The sequence below is a fragment of the Sinocyclocheilus grahami genome, unplaced genomic scaffold (genome assembly GCF_001515645.1).
Source record: "Sinocyclocheilus grahami isolate Dianchi unplaced genomic scaffold, SAMN03320097.WGS_v1.1 scaffold583.1, whole genome shotgun sequence".
NCBI lineage: Eukaryota > Metazoa > Chordata > Actinopteri > Cypriniformes > Cyprinidae > Sinocyclocheilus > Sinocyclocheilus grahami.
The window spans coordinates 856,813-877,622 of NW_015505762.1; the positions used below are offsets into that span (position 1 = coordinate 856,813).

General features: G+C 37.9%; 1 protein-coding gene across 1 annotated transcript in view; it reads right to left on the reverse strand.

Moving 5' to 3' along the window:
- Positions 1-20,810, reverse strand: part of kiaa1109 (KIAA1109 ortholog) — a 74,679-nt gene that overhangs the window by 40,358 nt on the left and 13,511 nt on the right. The window contains exons 2-28 of the mRNA XM_016240143.1: positions 17,178-17,280; positions 15,998-16,114; positions 15,828-15,906; positions 15,425-15,489; positions 15,060-15,234; positions 14,415-14,496; positions 14,055-14,248; positions 12,424-12,503; positions 12,145-12,292; positions 11,216-11,372; positions 10,982-11,060; positions 10,704-10,795; positions 9,979-10,096; positions 9,745-9,900; positions 8,805-8,902; positions 8,476-8,657; positions 8,260-8,366; positions 7,099-7,292; positions 6,645-6,854; positions 6,356-6,493; positions 6,075-6,251; positions 5,178-5,306; positions 4,971-5,090; positions 4,468-4,748; positions 2,586-2,830; positions 2,314-2,509; positions 969-1,764 (exon numbers count right to left, since the gene is read on the reverse strand). Of these exons, the coding sequence (XP_016095629.1) occupies positions 969-1,764; positions 2,314-2,509; positions 2,586-2,830; positions 4,468-4,748; positions 4,971-5,090; positions 5,178-5,306; positions 6,075-6,251; positions 6,356-6,493; positions 6,645-6,854; positions 7,099-7,292; positions 8,260-8,366; positions 8,476-8,657; positions 8,805-8,902; positions 9,745-9,900; positions 9,979-10,096; positions 10,704-10,795; positions 10,982-11,060; positions 11,216-11,372; positions 12,145-12,292; positions 12,424-12,503; positions 14,055-14,248; positions 14,415-14,496; positions 15,060-15,234; positions 15,425-15,489; positions 15,828-15,906; positions 15,998-16,114; positions 17,178-17,268 (4,506 nt within the window). The 5' untranslated portion in view covers positions 17,269-17,280. The remainder of the gene's footprint in view (positions 1-968; positions 1,765-2,313; positions 2,510-2,585; positions 2,831-4,467; positions 4,749-4,970; positions 5,091-5,177; positions 5,307-6,074; positions 6,252-6,355; positions 6,494-6,644; positions 6,855-7,098; positions 7,293-8,259; positions 8,367-8,475; positions 8,658-8,804; positions 8,903-9,744; positions 9,901-9,978; positions 10,097-10,703; positions 10,796-10,981; positions 11,061-11,215; positions 11,373-12,144; positions 12,293-12,423; positions 12,504-14,054; positions 14,249-14,414; positions 14,497-15,059; positions 15,235-15,424; positions 15,490-15,827; positions 15,907-15,997; positions 16,115-17,177; positions 17,281-20,810) is intronic.

Below are 20,810 nucleotides of genomic sequence, written 5' to 3' on the forward strand. Positions count from 1 at the left end.
GTGAGTATGCTGGCCATGCAAGAACTGGGATGTTTTCAGCTTCCAGGAATTGTGTACAGATCCTTGCAACATGGGGCCATGCATTATCATGCTGCAACATGAGGTGATGGTTGTGGATGAATGGCACAACGATGGGCCTCAGGATCTCGTCACGGTATCTCTGTGCATTCAAAATGCCATCAATAAAATGCACCTGTGTTCGTTGTCCATAACATACGCCTGCCCATACCATAACCCCACCACCACCATGGGCCACTTGATCCACAACATTGACATCAGCAAACCGCTCACCCACACGACGCCATACACGCTGTCTGCCATCTGCCCTGTACAGTGAAAACTGGGATTCATCCGTGAAGCGAACACCTCTCCAAAGTACCAGACGCCATCGAATGTGAGCATTTGACCACTCAAGTCAGTTATGATGACGAACTGCAGTCAGGTCGAGACCCCGATGAGGACGACGAGCATGCAGGTGAGCTTCCCTGAGCCCACACCTGTGCAATAATCATGCTTTCTAATAATTATATATATATATATATATATATATATATACACACACACACACTTTACAATATATTTTATAAATGTATATCTATATATATATATATATTATATAAGTTACAATTATATATTTATATTAATTTAAGGAGAGTGCTTGATGCTTCATAAAAATAATTTTTATATTTACACAATATGTTTAATATATAGTTCATTCATTTTCATTTACATTCATAAAGTACTATTAATTTGGGAAGGGTTCCTTAATTGTCAGGGGAAAAAAGTATATTTATAATAATATTTACTGTATAAATAGACTTAATTGTATGTATACAAATCATAATAATTTTTTCTTTGATATTGTTGCTGAAATATGACCAGGACATTTCTTTATAAGATTCATCTAGCTCGGATTCACAACTGCATAAATAATCTATAACGATAAAGAAAAACATTCAAATATAAACCTTAAAAGACGGGATGGACAACTGGTCAAAGGAGGCAGAGCTCTCCTCACTTGTAGGCGTGTCAAGGTCAAGCGGACGATGCAGCGATGACTTAGACGTTCTCTTATTGGTTGGCTGCTTAACAGCCCAGTTTGAAACATGATAATGTGCAAGGTAATTTTGGTATAAAGCCATTAAATGTGGCTGTGTTGTCAGGAGGCCAGGCTCCACCTTCTCGGTTTCAATAGAGCCCTCTTCCTCCAATCCAAGTGCAGAGACAAATGAGGCTTGAGAAGTGTGGCTAGGCAGCAGAGGTGTGCGGGTCTCAGCGGTTGAAAGAGGTCCTTCCACACTGTGGTATATAGATGTACGACTGTGTTCTGTGTGAGGCTGACCCTGTTGTCTCCGTCTGCGTTTCCTCCCTGGATAGGTACCTGGACCTTCATCGCTACTGATTGGCTCAAACTCCTCGTTAGCGCTAAAGTAGGCTTCACTGTCAGCCACAGACATGGAGGAGTCAACTGAGCGGTACTGATGGAATGTGCTAGAATCAGCTGATGGAGTGAAAGGAAATGACCCGTAGCTTCTTCTCTGCCTTGGCGAGTCCAGAACATTCTCGTCGCTACGGGAAACCTCACTGCTAAACTGCACACCAGTAGGAGGCGTGGCTTTCTCTACGAAGACGGCAGCCGATAGGCTCTTGGTGCTGCCGAGGCGAGCTAATTGGACAGATGACTGGCGCTTGAGAGGAGAGCGGAGTGGAGAGCGCAAGGGTGGACCCTCAGGAATTGGACCGTCAGTGGTTACATTCATTAACCTGTAAAACACACAAACACACACACACACAGTAAAATACACATTCAAACACTAGAGTAAAAGAAAGTGTAGAGTGGGATCAAGAACTGCTTTTATTCAGAACCGGTTTCATAAAAAAAAAAAAAAAAAACTACTGTGACAGCCTTGGTGAGCAACCTTTTTTTTTCATATTACCAACCACAAATTTTTAAACAATAGTGTATTTAATGATTGATTGTTCAAATGACAGGTTGGCTTATAGAAGCCCATTTACGCCATATAGTAAAAAATTGTGAGATAAAGGTCTTTTTTGCCTTTATTATGACAGGACAGATCAGAACTGGGATCGAGAAAGGTCCTTTGAGTCAGAATTCGAACTCGGGACACCCGTAGCTCAACAGCGGTGTATGTCGGCGCCGACCATTGTGAGAAGTTTAAAATAAGAAATAAAAATGAAATTGTGAGATATATAAATGTCCAATTGCAAGAAATAAACTCACAATTGAGATATAAATTGGTTATGGGACTGGAAATGTTCTATATGATACAGGAGCACATGTGTCTGACTCACTCTGTTGAGGGGGAGGGACTCTCTCGTTCTCCAGCTAACAGAGGCAAGGCAGCACTGGAGGAAGAGTTTTCCTCAGAGGAAGAGGCAGAGCTGTGAGAGAGCAGAGGTACGTGCAGACTGAGGTGCTGGCCACGTCTCTCCAAGTCCACCATCGGAGCAGGGGAACACGTTTCTCGCCGCATAGCAATACCTTTAGCTTCAATTAAACCAATCAATAAGTACAGTTCTCTTGATAACCAATCAGCATCATAATAGCCACAAACAAAACTTACCGTCTGAGAGTTTAGGAGTTTCCTTAGTGACGATCCATTCTCCTGGATGTAATAATGATTGGCCGTAGGACATGTCACTCTCTGCACTGATGCTAGAGAAGGCGGAGCTTGAAGGGGGTGTAATTTCCTCCAAGCGGAAGAAGTCCAGGCCACCAACTGAGCCGCCAAAAAAACGACATCCACCAAGACAACCACAGCGATTACGGCTTCGCTTGTATTTCTCCTCAGGCCAAAGGAACCAAAGTCTAAAACACACAGGAAATATGATTGGTTTCGTTTTTATGGTTTTCTTATTTATATATTGATATTTTTTTACTATCTCTTGCATTGGTGTAAAGCACACTGGTCAAATGCTGTTGTGTTTAGTTGTGCTATAGATATAAAATTTACATTGATATTGACATATGTTTGCCTGCACACTAAAGGGATAGTTCACCCAAAAATTTTAATTAGACTGTGTTTTACTCACCCTCAAAGCATCCTAGGTGTATGTGACTTTCTTCTTTCAGACGAATCCGATTGGAGTTATATAAAAAATTGTCCTGGCCCCTCTAAGCCTTCAATGGGGGTAAGCGGGTGTTGGTTGTCAACAGTTCAGAAGACGTGAAATAAAGTGCGCGCATCCATAATAAAACGTCCCTCACATGGCTCCGGGGGGTGAATAAAGGCCTCCTGTAGCGAATCCATGCATTTTTGTAAGATAAATATCCATATTTCAAATGTAATAAACACTTTTTTCTCACTTCCGCTGACTGTCGTACGTGGAAGCCAAGCAGGCAGATGACGCAAGACGTCGGTGTAGCGTGATTAGTGGCGAACACATAGACAAAACAACACAAAACGCCGTTCACGAACTAGAAGCACAAAACGAGGATTTGTAAAGAAAAACGTCAGAGGATTTCGATATAATCCAAGAGGAGACTGGTTTTCCTTTGCTAAAGTAAGGAGTTTGTTTGTTTCCTTTGCTCATGCATTTCTCAGAGGCGCGCGCACTGCGCCTACATCATCCGCCTGAACGTCTTCCGCGTACCAGTCAGCGGAAGTGAGAAAAAAGTGTTTATTACATTTGAAATATGGATATTTATCTTACAAAAATGCATGGATTCGCTACAGGAGGCCTTTATTTCACATCTTCTGAACTGCTGACAACCAACACCCGCTTACCCCCATTGAAAGGCTTGGAGGGGCCAGGACAATTTTTTATATAACTCCAATTGGATTCGTCTGAAAGAAGAAAGTCACATACACCTAGGATGCTTTGAGGGTGAGTAAAACACAGGCTAATTTTCATTTTTGGGTGAACTAACCCTTTAATTCCTCACCCTCATGTCGTTTTAAATCTGTAAGACCTCCATTCATCTTCGGAACACAAATTAAGATATTTTTGATGAATTCTGAGAGCTCTCTGACCCTCCATAGACAACAATGTAATTACCATGATCAAGGTCCAGAAACGTAGCAAGGAGATCGGTAAAATAATCCATGTGACACCAGGGGTTCAACCGTAATTTTTCGAAGCTACGAGATTACTTTTTGTACACAAAGAAAACAAAAATAACGACTTTATTCAACAATTAGTCTACTCTGCGTCACCCTGGTGCCATTTTGGAGAGTATCCACTGAACGTAAACAGCGTATGCTATTCTGTGACAGTTGGACCTTGTTTCTGGACCTTGATCGTGGTAATTACATTGTTATCTATGGGATGATCAGAGAGCGCTCAGAATTCATCAAAAATATCTTAATTTGTGTTTTCCGAAGATGAACGGAGGTCTTACGGGTTTAGAACGACATGAGGGTGAGTAATTAATGACAGAATTTTTGGGTGAACTAACCCTTTAAGCAATACAAAAAAATTAAATCATAAAAGATACACATGGACCTTTTTGTTTTCATGTCATGAAGCTCCAGGAACTGCCTCTGGACCTCATATTTGGCTGGATGGTCAGCGGCCAATGCCACATCAGCCGTGACGAGGTTAAAGGTCACCGAACCGGCTTCAAGCCAATCGGAACGCCGAAGGAGGGGTGGAGGCAGGCCAAGCCGTGCAACTTCCTGTTGCTCGATGAATTGAGCGATCACTACGTCTTGCAGAACGGCACTGATGCCTTCGCCGACAGCAGCTGTATGCAAATTACATGTGGCCAACCGCAAGGCTCCGGTCTGATGGGCAAACATACATACACTACTGGTCAAAAGTTTGGAATAATTAACATTATTTAATGTTTTTGAAAGAAGTGCATTTATTTGATCAAAAAAGTGAATATTTCTATTTGAATATATTTTAAAATGCAATTTATTCCTGTGATGTGAAGCTAAATTAGTCTTTAGTGTTGCATGCTCTATCAATAGCTGTATTGCCATCTGATCAATCGCTAATCATACCTTAATATTGGCTGCACAGCCATGTTCAACAATGAAAACCTGAGCTCCGTCAACTGTTAGTCGAGTCATGGTGTACTTCAGATCCTCTGATGTGCGACAGGGACCAGGCAGGGCTGCATGCTACACGTACAGACACACACTCAGTTGTGTAGTCGTTTTGAAATTGATGTGAATATGACAGTGCAGATGTGCGTGTTTCTACGATACCTTGGCACCACAGACTCTACGATCAACTCCATGTTGGCAGGTGACAGATGGTTTTGGCTGCTGGAGCTGGAACTCTCGGGACACTACATGAAACACAAAGCTCTCGCCCCACTCCAGAAGAGACGCACACTGAAACACAAACACTACCAGATCACATCTGCTGCACCAAATGCATACAAACAGTGATTAATGCTGTGAGTAGATTAAAATAATCATCTTGACTAATCCCTTTTGGTGACACATTCAGTAGCTTTTTAGAGATAAAAAAAAATAAAGGTTTGTTATTTGTTAGGATCATATTTATAGATAAATATATCATATTAATCACAATGACTAATGCATTTTAATTGCCATATCAGCATCAGTTATATGCATAGTAAATAATTAACAAAATAATGAAATAATTTTTTTTTTACAATATTACAACAACAACTATAAAAGATCTTTTGGTTTGACATTTTAAATAAATGTAACTTTTTTGATTGGTACTTGAGGCTTACTGACGGGCTGTGAAGGTAAACAAGACAAAAACAAGCATTTAAAACGAGCTTTATTTTTACTTTTTGATGTCTATGTACTATTTGTTCACTTTTGAAATTAATTAGCTAAAAGAAGATATTTAAGATGACTACTATGCTTAACAATATATAAATCTCACAGAAAGTTTTCATTCAAGCGCTTTAACAAAAATCCAACCTTCACATTCTTTTAAACGCTCCAGTCCACACGCCTGCTACACTTCTATTAAAAGTGTAATTACTGAGAACATTTTCATTCAAACACAATGAGTGATGTGTCAAAATATATGTGCGAGGTCATCAAGCCACAGACATTACTAGAAAAATTCCTTTAAAAAAGTCATGCATCCCTTTTGTAGTGTCAAAATAAATTAGTCACCTGTGGCACACTGACTCTTCCTGTAAGAGCTCCAGCTTGAACATCGATGAGCCAAGCATATTCGAGTGTGTCACTGCCCGCTGGTAAGCCTTCCGCTGAGAACATAGCGTGGGCTCTCATCTGCAACCCCGAGAGGCTCAGATGGCCATCTCGCAACACAGCATCAACAGCAGGCCGCTACACACACACAGGAATAAATTACACAAAACAGAAATATCACGAGAACTTTAAATACCAGCACCTGAGAGAATATGAACAAGGTCACCTCCTCCCACTCTCACCTGATAGTTATCACTGACAAACACATGTAGAGGCGAGAGAACAAGCTGTAGCATTGTCTCCTTATAACCCTTTTTCATCTCAAAACACAGGCGCTCCAGGAAGCCTGTAGGACCCTCTGGGCCATCACTGCTACAGTGCTGTAAAGAGAGAACAAATAAGATTTACAACCACACTTGCGATTCCTGAAGGAAAATATCAGTGCCTGCAAGGCATCAAAAGAGTAGGCTCACAATCATGACATGTCATCACTTTGGCTCCTATGAATGAAATCACTGAATAGGTACTGACCGTTGGAAGTCGTCCATGGACTTTGTGCAGATTGATGAGTACGGTGATGTCCCAGGGCCGTAGGGAGAGAGGGTGGGGTGTGTCTTTAGAGCGGTTCTCCGCCAGACCCACCCCGGTCCAACCAGATGAAGAAGAGTAGGAGCTCAGCACAGGGCTGGATAGAGACTCCTCAAAGTCTGTGTACATGTCGTCCTCTCCAAAGTAGTTCTCCTGCACAGATCAAAACAACAACAACCACCATTTTAATGGAATATTGCAGCCAAAAAAAAAAAAGTGTCATTATTCAGTCGTCCTCATTTGAATCCATCATTATAAGGAAAAGAGGAGTGTGTTGTGAAGGACACAAGTTCGTTTAAATAAACATAAGTTAGTGGTTTTAGTGATACATCTGCTCAGTTTAAGAATCCTGAACCCATATGTGAGCAAACATGATGCATATATAAATAATGTGTACCTTGATGGACACCAGCGCTCGGAGGAGGGGGCCATAAAGGGTGATGTGGGAGTCTGGGCTCAGCTCCATCTCCACATGTAAGCGGTCAGGGGGCAACAAGCTGGGGTCAGAGGAGATTCGAGGTGGAGGAGGCACAGGTGGAACGTGTTCTGGCGGTCGCAGTGCTGACAGCATGGACTCCTCTATTTCGGACACTACACGTAACGTAAAGTGAAGTGTAAAAAGGTCAGGTTAATAAATGTACTTTGCAAGTAAAAACAGCAAGAGAGATTTTAAAAGTAAACATATACAAGGCACGTCTAAAGTTTTGACACACCTGACTGAACCGGTGCATCTCACGATCAAAGTATTTTGCTTAAATGCTTGAAATTATTTTTATGGACAAATATAAAATGGTGCCTACTGCCTACACATGAATTTTTTACAAAACTAACATTTTAATTAAATGTTTTAGTGCTGTGAAACAATCAAAAAAAATTTAACTAATTAATTGCACATTTTTCTGTAATTAACCGTGATTATTCAAATATATTTTTCACAATGAATCTCCAAATGATTGTAGAACAACAGAAAGATATTATTTCAAATATTTTATATTTTAAAAACTTGTATTATGAATGAAGACCAGTATCAATGATACTAGAACTGAAACTCGTGCCTCTGTTACACAGATTTTATTTTCAATTGCTTGGGATAAAATGAGTAATTAATGGCATACCTCATTTCAGTATAATTGAAAGCCAGGTCTAAACTGCAAATTATCTGATTGTTTTTATTTATTATTTATTAACAATTACAGAATTACAATAACTTGAAATATTATCACTTATAAGCGAACTTATGACAACATTCACATAAATTTCTAGTTAAAACATTTGGTATTCGTTTTTTTATATCAGGATCTGTCACGAGTATTCATAGTTACTTCCACATTTACACATGCCTGTCTTGTTTATTGAGAGAAACATGTTACTGACAGGATCAAAAACAGTTAGCCAGATGCAGCTTGGGCTACATGCTCCAAAATGCTTAAGAATTTTCAACTAGATATTTCCACTTGATTTGATGGAGAATGCAGAACTACCAATAAAGAAGTAGGCGTGTCTACAGAATCTTCACAATATCTATACAATAAGTTTATTATTTTATTCAAAAGCTTACATGATTGTTTGAGCTGCTGGTCAGTCTTCTGAGGGTAGATGGGATGCCAAGTATAGTCTATAATCAGCATGAAGTTCGGCACACTCCAGCAGTCCACCCAACCAGCCCTGGAAACAAAAACACACACATATAAACACAACAGAAGTGTCAAAGAGCAGCGCAAGTGAGAGGACGCAGAAAAGAAGGGACAGAAATAGATCAATGGTGCGCTCTTACTCTGCATGAGTCATGTTCCTCCAGCGGGGTTTGTTGTTTTTGGGAGGTGCTCCTTGCCCTTCTGCTGGCATATTTTTGTCTGGAGGGGTCTTACAGTGCTGGTAATCCTTAGTGAGGGTGAGCAGCGGGTACCGGCTGGGGTGACAGTCAGGCAGACACAAGCGCATATCTGTGTCCTCAGCCTGTATGAGAGTTCAGTGTCATTCAGAGGAGACTTAGGTGGCCGCTTATGTTTTAATGTCATATATTGTAAGGTTGTAATGCTTGATCACACATCATTCAGCACAACAGACAAGTGCGTGTAAATGTTTGCAAGGGTGTACACTCACTCTCAAACAGAAACGTGTGTTACAGGTGGCCGGGATAAAATCGTGAAATGGCAAAGTGAAGTCAATATTCAGCGTTTCCCCACAGGCAGCGAGATAAACTACAGACAAAGAGCATGAATATGTTCGAAGTTATTCAGAAATCAAGAAAAAAGTCAAACTGATTCCACATTATGTTTAGAAGTGCTTGGTGCTTTGTTTTACAGTCTAAAATCCTTTCATTTGGCACTACTATAACAAAGTATTAAAGTAACTAAGATAGTTTGAGCAGAAAATACATTTAAAAATGAAAAAATAATAAGCTAAATATTTTCAAAAGAAAGCTAAAAATGTATCTTTTTAGTTTGGCACTAAAAATAACTTCTCTGAAACGTTCTTTGTAGTATATTTTCTTTTATTATAACTATATTATTACACATATGTGATCATATACATGTGTACTTTGATGGACAACTTACATTTTTTATTATGCATTTTATGTAAACTACCTTTATCTTTTATTATCATTATAAATTGTGTTCCATCTTGTATCATATGTTATATTAATTACAGTAATTTTATTTGTTCTCCTGTGAAGTTATTGTAATATTTTTATTTTAAAGCACTTTGAGCTGCATTTCCTAAAATTTTCATAAATGGTAGAATACAAACAGTTTATTATTATTAGCATTCAATATTCAATCAACCAGCAAGTATGTAAATAAATAAACATTACATACAAAAAAAATCTAACAAATTCAATCTAAACTCCCGTCATTCAGGATATTATGTGTATGCAACATCACATCACTTTTGTCTTTTACATTTTCCTAAATCACTATCAAAATGACAGTGTGTATACAAAGCCTTATTAATTTGTTAGATTTCATATAGTGTTCACATGTCTCAAACACTATATTAGTTTATTTTCCAGTGTCACATTCATTATGAAAGTCTCTCTCACCGTTCTCCTGCTGTTTGGTGGAGCAGTCAATCCAGTTGTGCTGATTGGCAGCCCAAATCATCTCAAACTGGTGAAAGAGTATCTTAAACTTCCACGAATATGGAACGAATGAGTAGATGTCCGGTTCACTGTCGCTGGCCCAGTCCTTGATCAGATCTGCAGATCACAACAGGAGGAGCTCAACCGGAGGATGGACTTTAGACACATTAGTTACAGGTAAGAGAGAAACGTTACCTGTGAAGAAGTTCTTCTGTGCATAGATGAAGTGGTACGTGGCTTTGTAAACCTCAATCTCACACTGCCAGGACTGGGGCATGTTCCACACGCGTGGATAGCTGGCTATGACATGGAACTGAGGAGTTCAAGGCCAGCGGTTAGCATTCAGTAAGGTTTATCCAGCTTAGCTTTAGGGCAGAATAATTAAGACATCTACAAGGACATTTAAGCAATTGTGTAGACTTAATTGTTTTCATTATACATACTATTACAATTATCATTCAAATAATTCAGAATTTATATTCATCACTTGTTTTAAAAGCCCAATACACTTCTATGCTGATGCTACAACCCTCCCCAAAGTGCTGCGTGGGTGAATGTCAGTAAAGTGGAAAAGGGCCTCGCAATATGCAATATCTGAATTATTACAAATATTACTACTCTAAATTCATGTTTTGTAACAAATTTCCCATCTTCAACAATAAATTTCAAGACAATTACTGTCAGATCTCAAATCGCCTGCAGCAAGCAATGTTCCAATTTTCAGAAGATTATCAGTTCTGTGCACTAAAAGTTTCAAGTTACTCAGCGTACTGAAGGGCTACGCTTGGAGTCTGTCTGATCAGGTCTGGTAAACATGACCTTAAACCAGTCTAATTATCCAGTGCATCTTTAAGACTGACTAGTCAATTTTGAAAACATATAGTTTTGCATAACACTTATAAATCATGTGCTGCACTCACAGCAAGCATTTCAGCCTCTAGCAGTGTCCTGTACAGCATACTGCTGGTTGCATCTACATGTAATAACTGGCCTTTAACTGTGGGAGAATAACCTAAACGTAGAGAAATAGAAAGGCAAAAATGGGTTAGAAATAGTATGATATAAAACTCATGAAGGCAAAACTGCAGTTCGTAATAATAATAATAATGAGTCAAGTTAATTTATATTAAACAAACAAAAACGGTCAAATGTCACCCTCATTAACTACTGTTATTTTTCATAAAAGTTTGGAAGTTACCATTCTCCCCAACAGTCATGGGTATGTTGACCTCGAGGTAAGAACCTGCTCCTACATTCACATGGACCGCATTAGTCTCCTGTCAAGACAAATGGATTATGGGTTAGTAAGTAAACAAAGACAAAAGAGGGTACACATTGTTCCTATGAATGCAAGCAAACTTTGCCCTAGCAAACGTTTATGCATAGGAGTGTGCCACTCAGAAATGAATTAGGTGTGTATGTGTGTAAATACCCTGTTCTTTGTGAATAGCAGGTCTATTGTTGCATCAGCTATGATGTTCATACGCAGCTCAAAGGCAAGGATCTGTCGGGGTTTGCCTGGTGTGGAAACATCGCTCACTTTCATTGGCTGATAGTCTGCAGGCAGGAAGAACTTCCACAGGCTGTCTCTGTAGGGGTCAGATCACAATGTAATGAGAATGGATGATTAAAACCATTGGGGTCAGTAAGAATTTCTTTGAAATTTAAATTGATCAAGATAATTAAGACATTTATAATGCTACAAAAGACTTCTATTTTAAATAAATGCTGTTCTTTTGAACTTTCTATTCATCAAAGAAACCTGTAGCACAACAGTTTTCAATAATAAGAAATATTAATAAGCAGAATGATTTCTGAAGGATCATGTGACACTGAAGACTGGAGTAATGATGCTGAAAATTCAGCTTTGTCATCACAGTAATACAATTTATTTAAAAATATATAAAAACTGGAAACATTTTTTTTAGTAATAATATTTTACAATATCACTGTTATTACTGTAATTTCGATCAAATGAATGCAGCCTTGGTAAGCATTAATACAATTTATTTAAAAATATATAAAAACTGGAAACATTTTTTTTAGTAAGAATATTTTACAATATCACTGTTATTACTGTAATTTCGATCAAATGAATGCAGCCTTGGTAAGCATAAAAGACTTCCTACTGACCTCAAACCTTTAAACAGTAGTGAACCAATAGTAAATTACTAAATGTAAATAGCTGAGACAAAAAGGTCTATTCCTGCTGCTGTCTATTACATTAGTAATAATAATCAAACAGCAATACTGACCAGAAAAACAGAATGTCACATAAATGTAGTAGCTTTAATAAGCCTTCCACAACCTGAACAATAAAACCACAAACCAAACTACAACCATGTGAGCGTGTGCCTGTACCTCTGTCTGTCGGCCCATGGGCCATAGTTAAAGTCTGTTCCTTTGCCACACACGATGTCCAAACCCCAGCATGGAGGCAAGTCCTGTAGCTGGGCATCTTCAGAGCAGGCTTCTGTATCTCCACTCTCCAGTTCCTCTGGGACCAAACCTAAAAAAAACACACAAACATTTGCAAAAACACAAAATATCACTGTTTATCCCAATATACCAAAAAACATCACCAAACCTTTATTCACAAAATATTGAAAGACAAAAAGATTAACCAGTCACAATGATTACCTGGTTCATCCTGGTAGTAGTAGATGTCGACATCATTCGACTGCATGACCACAAAGCCCTCTCCCATGAGCCTGGGAGGTCTAGAGACAGGAAATCACTCTTTAAACAACATCTACATCGCTCTAACAGATCACTAATCATTACCAATCGAGCAGCTAACAATCAAGACTAATCTTCTTGCATACCAATTCATTACATCAATGAAAACGAACCCATGCTTACTTTCAGATAAACCATAAATGAAATAGGAAAGAGCTTATCTATACAATAAGCAATTAACGTTCAGGTCATTATGTCAATATTACTTTCAATTTAAATTAAATTGCACAGATCAGTGCGTATAATTGTTGTAACTAATGGAACAAATGAACAGCTCTGATTACTTAAATAAACCTTTGTGTGCAAAACAGCACATTAAGAACCTTTGATAATTATATTTACATAATACACACATACAGTAGAGTAAATTCATTGTCATGATGCAGGGAAAGACTACCGTACTCTCACTATACAACTCAAAAAAAAAAAAAAAGTGTCCTTCGCATCTTTATATCTGTAGCTGAACAATCTGTTCTGCATTTCTGCCAGTTTGCAGATTTGCACTATTTTCACAATTTTTGAACTCTGCATTATTTTAACACTGTGCCACTCAGTGCTCTATTTTAACCATGTGATATTGCACTGCAATGGTCACTTGTTATTTATTTCAGTTATAAATTGTATACTTTAATATCCGACCATATTGTTTTGTGTGTATAAGTATAAATGTCTTCCTAGTATTTCCCTGTGGAAATTTTTTTTTTAAATCATCTCTATGTCACTTGAACTGTAGTGGTGATTTGCAATTTATTATAGCCCGTTATCCTGCATCAATCCAGTCATATTGCCATATTCTCCTATTTTCTATTTATACACCATGTCATGTGCACTGTAATGGTCAACGGCCACATATACCTCATTATCACTTGTACACAGCACCTTCTCTATTTGCTACATGCCATTTGCACTGAACTGGTCATTGGCCATCTATACTTTATACCATCTGCACTTAATATTATTTAAAGACATTATAAAATCAGCTTTGAAGCCATGTGTGTTATCCAAATGCCAGTTTTTACCTTTTCAGAAATATATGCAATTTAAATGTAAAGTCTAAAAACAGAAAATCACCAGAGATATTAATGATGCATTTTGCACTCATGAACCTATCCGAATTTCTGTCTTAAGATGTCGTTATAATAATAAAATGTCTTAATGAATACAGTTCTTTTGACATTTCTATTAATCAAAGAACCATAGAAAATTTTAATCAAATAAAAGCAACCCTGGGGAGCATAAAGAATTCTTTCAAAACCATAAAAAAAATCTTAGCAACCGCACACTTTTGAATGATAGTGTAAACAAAAGGCTATTTACAAAGAACAAATCAAGGGCTTGTCTGTTTCAATAGTCAATATGCCAGCACAAGAAATTGTGCTTACCTAGTGATTTCATGCCATCCCTAAATAATATACAGTATGCCTATTTACACATCAGTTAGATTATAGCTATTTCACTGGCTCTGTACTTGCACAAAGACAAAAAATCTAATCTAATCTAAACTCTTATAGACTAGAGATTATTAGACTCACTCATCATTCTGAAGGCCCAGGTATCGTGGGCTGGGCACCAGCATGACACGGACGTTCTCCAGAGAACCCTTCACAATGTGCATGAACTGATCCAAGTGGCTGCTAGGTGGTTTGGTGGCATATGTCAGGAAGGCATCGTCAAAATTCATACAGAGGGTCTGGGGAAGATGGTGATTGCCGAATGCTACACGACCCTGAGGGCAAAACCAGTGAGAGTTATAGAAGTTGAGGCATGGGAAGGTAAATATTAAGTAGATTTAATTCTTTGTTACAGTATGGAGTATGAATGACGCAGGTAGCAGCGTGCTGATGTCAGCCAGGAAACAGTAGAATGGGAGAAACTTTGTCTGCAGAACTCACTGTACTGATATTGACTTTGATGACGGGGATGAGAGACCTCCAGGAAGATGACGTGTCCTGAGTCTCAGCTTTGATGTGAACACTTCAAAAACAACAAAAACACATTTTCATTCATGAGCACCTTCAGATATGAAGTACTGCACCATTACTGTCTAAAGAAAAAAAACTATGCGGATGCCTCCAAGCCATTGTTTAGATTCAATTTAGAAAATTCAAGGAACAATAAATCAATGGTTTTGTAGCCATCACAAATACTGCCTGCATGCAGAAATGCTCAAACATGAAGCTAGATATAAAACAGTTCATGTCGGAAAATTAAACAAACCCATTTTGTTGCTAAGTAACACTGACATCTTCACTTGCTACATTGAAGGTGACATGAGTAATATCTACACATTTTTAAAATTATCAAAAAAAACACTTCCTGTTGTCAATTATTCAGCAAACAGATGGATGGTTGGGCCAATGCTTCAATGTTGGGATGGTCAGTGAGGAAATCAGTCTATAAATAGCTTATTTGTAGTTGTTTCTGCATATTAAAAGCTGGTCCAAGCATTTCAACATTCAAAAAATTACTTCACCTTTAATCTTATGTACCAGAATCATAGCCAGTTTTTTTTTTTCTTGTATTAGCGCAACGTTTACCTCTCCAGGGATTTATCCCTCTGCTCTCGCCCTTTCTCCTCATCCCGGTCGGGCGGGATAAGGGTGGGCTCTAGGCCAAATATTTCCTGAAGCCGAGTGTACAGATCCGTGCGATTATACACATGGAACTCAAATCCGTTAACCGTGACATAGAGCCGTGTCTCAGCCTTTGGGTCTAGAAACAGCAGAACTAACAATACATCAATACACATGCATTTCACCCACAATTCATGGAGAATTGTCATTGAAAATAAAAGACATGCACAAAATTTGTGGGATTTATGTTAAGATTAAACATGTCCCTGAAACAACAACATAAATCTGTCACAATTTGTGTGGGTTGTTTGTTATGCTTTTGCACTGACCATGTTGTTTCTGTTTGGGGTTGTACATCTTCCACCAACGAAATATAAGTAACCCATCTTGAATTCTGGAAAAAAAAAGTTACCAATAGAGTAAATAAAGATGGGATATAACCAATAAACAATGAGAAAACACACATACAACAGGAATAAGTAGAGTGTCAAAAAGCAATGGAGGATAAAAAGGACAGAGTTTGAAACATAGTGTTGTGTTGTGTACCTGATCGACATGTCTTCATTGATGAAATAGACATCTCGGAACATGACCTTGCCAGACAGCACAGAGAATGAAAAATGGGATATAACCAATAAACAATGAGAAAACACACAGACAACAGGAATAAGTAGAGTGTCAAAAAGCAATGGAGGATAAAAAGGACAGAGTTTGAAACATAGTGTTGTGTACCTGATCGACATGTCTTCATTGATGAAATAGACATCTCGGAACATGACCTTGCCAGACAGCACAGAGAATGAAAATGAACCTGTAAAATAAATAAATAAATGAAACAGAAAAATCAATCATGAAAAAAATTAGCAAAAAAAACAATATTGAGGCTGACTGTGCTAACTCACCGATGTGTGTGTATCCATTCTTATAGAGACGGTTAATGATGAGGGTGAGGATGAGTCCAATATTACGGGAATTGTAGTATGTCAGGTATATGATCCAGCCACATGACATAATAGTGGCTGTGTAAAACATAAATCCAAACACAATATACACATAAACCACCATCCTTAATAACTGAGTATTAGCCTTATCGAGCAAATAACACAAGCTAAACTAGTCACCTGCAAGAGATCTACACTACTGTTTAAAAGTTTGGGGTTGGTAAGATTTTTGAAGGTTTCTTAAATAAGCCTCTTTTGCTCACCAAGGCTGCATTTATTTATTCTAAAATACAGTAAAAACTGTAATACTGTGAACTATTATTACAATTTAAAAGAACATTTTTCTATTTAAAATGTTTTAAAATGTAATTTATTCCTGTGATGGCAAGACTGATTTTTCAGCATCATTACTCCAGTCTTCAGTGTCACGTGATTTTTCAGAAATCATTCTAATAAGCTGCTCAAGAATGATCTCATTATTATTCCTGTATAAACGGTTATGCAGCTTAATATTTTTTGTGGATGACTGAATACCTTTACAGGATACATGATTCTTTGATGAACAGAAAACAGCATCTTTTTAACATTGAACAATTTAATGTGTCCTTGCTGAATAAAAGTATCAATTTCATATAATAAGAAATACTGAATCCAAACTTTTGAACAGTAGTGTATAATATAGTGTCTGTGCCGAACATTGTGTCACGTCAACCTGAGGCTGTGTACTCTGAAAGCAGTGAAACGGTAAGTAATTGCAGAATGTGCACTAGCAACAAATCAATCAACTATACGCTAAACACTAGATTGAGTGAATAACTACGTATCCAACTTTATTTTCACATAAAAACAGTGTTATACGAATATAAATTAGGTCAAAAACATCAAAAGCTGGCTTTGATGGATTCGGTTATATGTAAAGATGTTTACATATAGATCAAAGAAAATTCATAAATTAAAAAGAATAAACTAAAATAATTTTATTTTAGACAGATGGTGGAAATAAAGTAGTCTAAAATGGAAGTGGTGCATTTGTCAACTTAAGGCCCAATGCGATGCACTAGGCACCTCTGGTCTAGACATTTTTCTAATTATGATCTGCGGAACAAAAACAATTTCCAAATCACACCAGCTGCCCACTTACCCACGAGGAGCCACACAAAGGTGGAGTTGCGTCTGGTGAGGTAGTCATCTAATTCATTATAACTGGGGAAACTGGTGTTGGCTTTCTCCATGGTTACACCCCACTGCAGATAAGCAGAATAGACATCACTATCAAATTACACAGGGTTTGCATCAACCTCTGACTTATGAAGAACACTGCCAATGCGCAATCAGCAGACTATTCACAAACACGGTGTGCAAAAAGGGAGGTTATTTGGCTAAAAACAGAACTAGTTCATTAACTCTCCTAAAGTGATCCACCATCTTGGAAAACATTCACATAATTAGGACTCCATGTTGTGTACGGCACAATGTTTTTAGTAAACTGTTGGTAATGTAATCTGACTGCATTTTCAGTCATGCGAGTCTGTTTGAGCCTCTTATAGTGGAGCGCTTTTGCTGAAGAGGAAATCTATGTTTGTTTTGTATCAACATTAGTGTTGGCAACAGCATTATATCTAATCTGAATTTAGCTCTTGTGGAACAGTGAGAGAAAATATTTGAGGAATAGTTTACCAAAAATTTAAACTTGCTGAAAAATGTTTTACTCAGACCATGCAAGATGCACGATTTAGTTTCTTTGTCAGAACAGATTTATAGAAATTTAGCATTACATCACTTGCTCACCAATGGATCCTCTGCAGTGAATGGGTGCCGTCATCAAACATCACAATATTCCACAAATAATGCAAGCAATCCACAAACTGTGTGTTTGTAATAAACAAATCCAATTAAGACATTTTTAATTTCAAACTGTTGCATCCAGCTAAAAAGTCTTCTATTTATAATATTGCTTTCTCCAGTAAAAAAGTAATCTCATCTGAAACAGGAGAGAAATATGTACAGATAAAGCATCATTTACAAGCAAAAAGAGTGCAAAACAGTTCTAAACAAATATATTGGTGGATTCTGATGTGAGAGGACAACAGGAGACTTTTTCACTGGAGGAAGCGTTATTATGGATTATGGACTTTTATTGTGGCCAGAAGTGACAGTTTAATGTTGAAATCATGAATTTGTTTATCACAAACACACAGCTTTTTGCTTCACAAGACACTAATTGGTGTACTGGAGTCGTGTGGTTTACTTGAGGATTACTGTAATGTTTTCATCATTTTTTCCACATCTCATTCTGACGGCACCCATTCACTGCAGAGGATTCAGTGGTGAGCAAGTGATGAAGAAACAAACTCATCTACATCTTGGATGGCCTGAGGGGGAGTGCTAATTTTTATTTTTGGGTGAACTATTCCTTTCGGTTGGACAACAGAAAAAAAGCTGTAAGGGAAACGTGATGGGCATATATTTGAAATTCATAAGAAAGAAACAACTGAAGTAGAGAGAACCAACACAAAAGTACCATTGTCTGCAAATGCTGGCTGATTAATTATTACCAATCACAGACTAATTAATGTGACTGTGAACTGCGCCTTTATCTGGTATGTTAGCAGGTTTGAAAAGGGAGAAGCAAATCCGCATGTAATCCACCTTAAATTCAAAATAACCCAAATTAACCTTAAACCTGCAACTGTAAGACATTTGTAAACAGAACCACTTAAGCAACATAAGCTGTATCCATTCAGCTGTAAACACTTATTCACACACTCTACTCTTACTTCGGCACATAACCACAGACTACTGTGTCACATTATTTAGATCATTTATCATATAAAATTTCATTTTACTAAGTCCAGCAGCACTAAATATGGCAACAAAATCAGTCTGCCAAATACATGTGTAAAACAGCTCATCCAAGCAATTAAAGGGTTGGTTGATTGTGATTTCACTTTTTTAACTTTAGTTAGTGTGTAATGTTGCTTTTCGAGCATAAACAATATCTGCAAAGTTAAGATGCAGAAAATTAAATGCAAATGGAGGTATAGTCTTTTAAAATTATGGCAGTTTAATGCCTACAAAAACGGCTTGCAGGGACTACAACAAGCTACTTCCCGGGTTTGTGATGTCACAAACCCAGACATTTACATAAACCCCTGCAACAAAGCATGCAACAAAGGGGGCGAGGCCATGTTGGGCTGCTTTAGAGAAGCGGGAAAGTTGTTGTCATGCCGTCAAAACTAGGGGTGCACAAAAAAAATCTATTCATATATGAATCGCAATTCTGTCTTCTAACGATTCTAATGGATTCACAAATTTCAAAATCAATGTTCTAAAGCAGCGGTTCTTAATCCTGTTCCTTGCGTCCCCCTGCTCTGCACACGCTCTGCATCTCTCTCTCTCTCTCTCAGTAAGATAATTAGCTCGCCAGCTCTATCAGTGAACTGTGTCCAATTATACACTTTATGTGCATAGACAGACAGATATTTTTCACATAGCTACGAGAAGCGTTAAACATGGACATGCACGTGGTTGCCGTGGTAGCGAGCAATACTTGCTGGCAAATACTTCTTACTGTTACAAAAATGCTACAACGCAATCATGTATTCTGCACTATTAAAGCTTTATTCAGGATAAAAAAACATATATTAAGCTAACAAACAGTAGCATTTACAAATAACAGCGCATCTAAAAGTATGAGACAACAACAAACAAAGAAACATACCATTCTGAAACGTCCTGTAAGAGCCGTGCTTGCACAGGTTCTGCGCGATCCTCTTCACTAATATTCTCACAACCCTCTATGGACACCTTGGCAATAGAATCTCCATTGGCTAGTAATTTGTTTTGTTTACTCGCCAGACTAATATTAAATATTTGATATACTTATAGATATACTTATATATATATATATATATATATATATATATTCAATTCAAGTTTATTTGTATAGCGCTTTTCACGATACAAATCGATGCAAAGCAGCTTTACAGAAAATTAAGTTTCTACAATTTAGTAGATATAATGTGTGTGTGTGTATGATATATATATATATATATATATATATATATATATATATATATATATACACACACACACACACACACACACATACATACATGAGCGACATTGCCCCCCAATGTCGCCCATGTATAAGGTGGGACGATTGCCCCTCCCAATTGTTAATCATGGAAGCCCTGATGTCGGCCCCGATACAACTGGAGCGCTTAGCCAAGCGCTAAATACCCTCAACTTGTTTTTGCAGAGTTGAGCAATGTAACTAATCACAGACTTCTGTCACTGTTGACTTCTTGAACGCAATGGCCAATCAGAAACGTTTTGTCAGAATTCACTCACCGCTGAAAGCGCCACAGTTTTTAAGTGCAGTTTTGCACGCTCGTGAATCATCTCATGACTAAGTGCAGATGCGATGTAAATAAGAGATTCATTGTGCAGTTTAGAGCGCTTCATTGATTATAACAGAACTTTGTAAGATCGCGATGAACGAAGATGAGTGACGCTTTTTAGTGATAAAGTGAGCGCGCTTTGCGCACCTTCTAGGGCAGTGGTCACCAACCTTTTTAGGCCCAAGATCCCTGACCTCTGTCTTTATGAAAGACAAGATCTACCTATTGAAGAATTGATAGAAAAAGACAACCCAGATTGTACTTCAAATTTGAGGCCTTTTACTTTGTATTTTAATTAGTTATGCGCCGATCATAGCGGATTCAGAATTCAGATTTTTTTTTTCTTTCTTTCTTTCTTTCTTTCTTTCTTT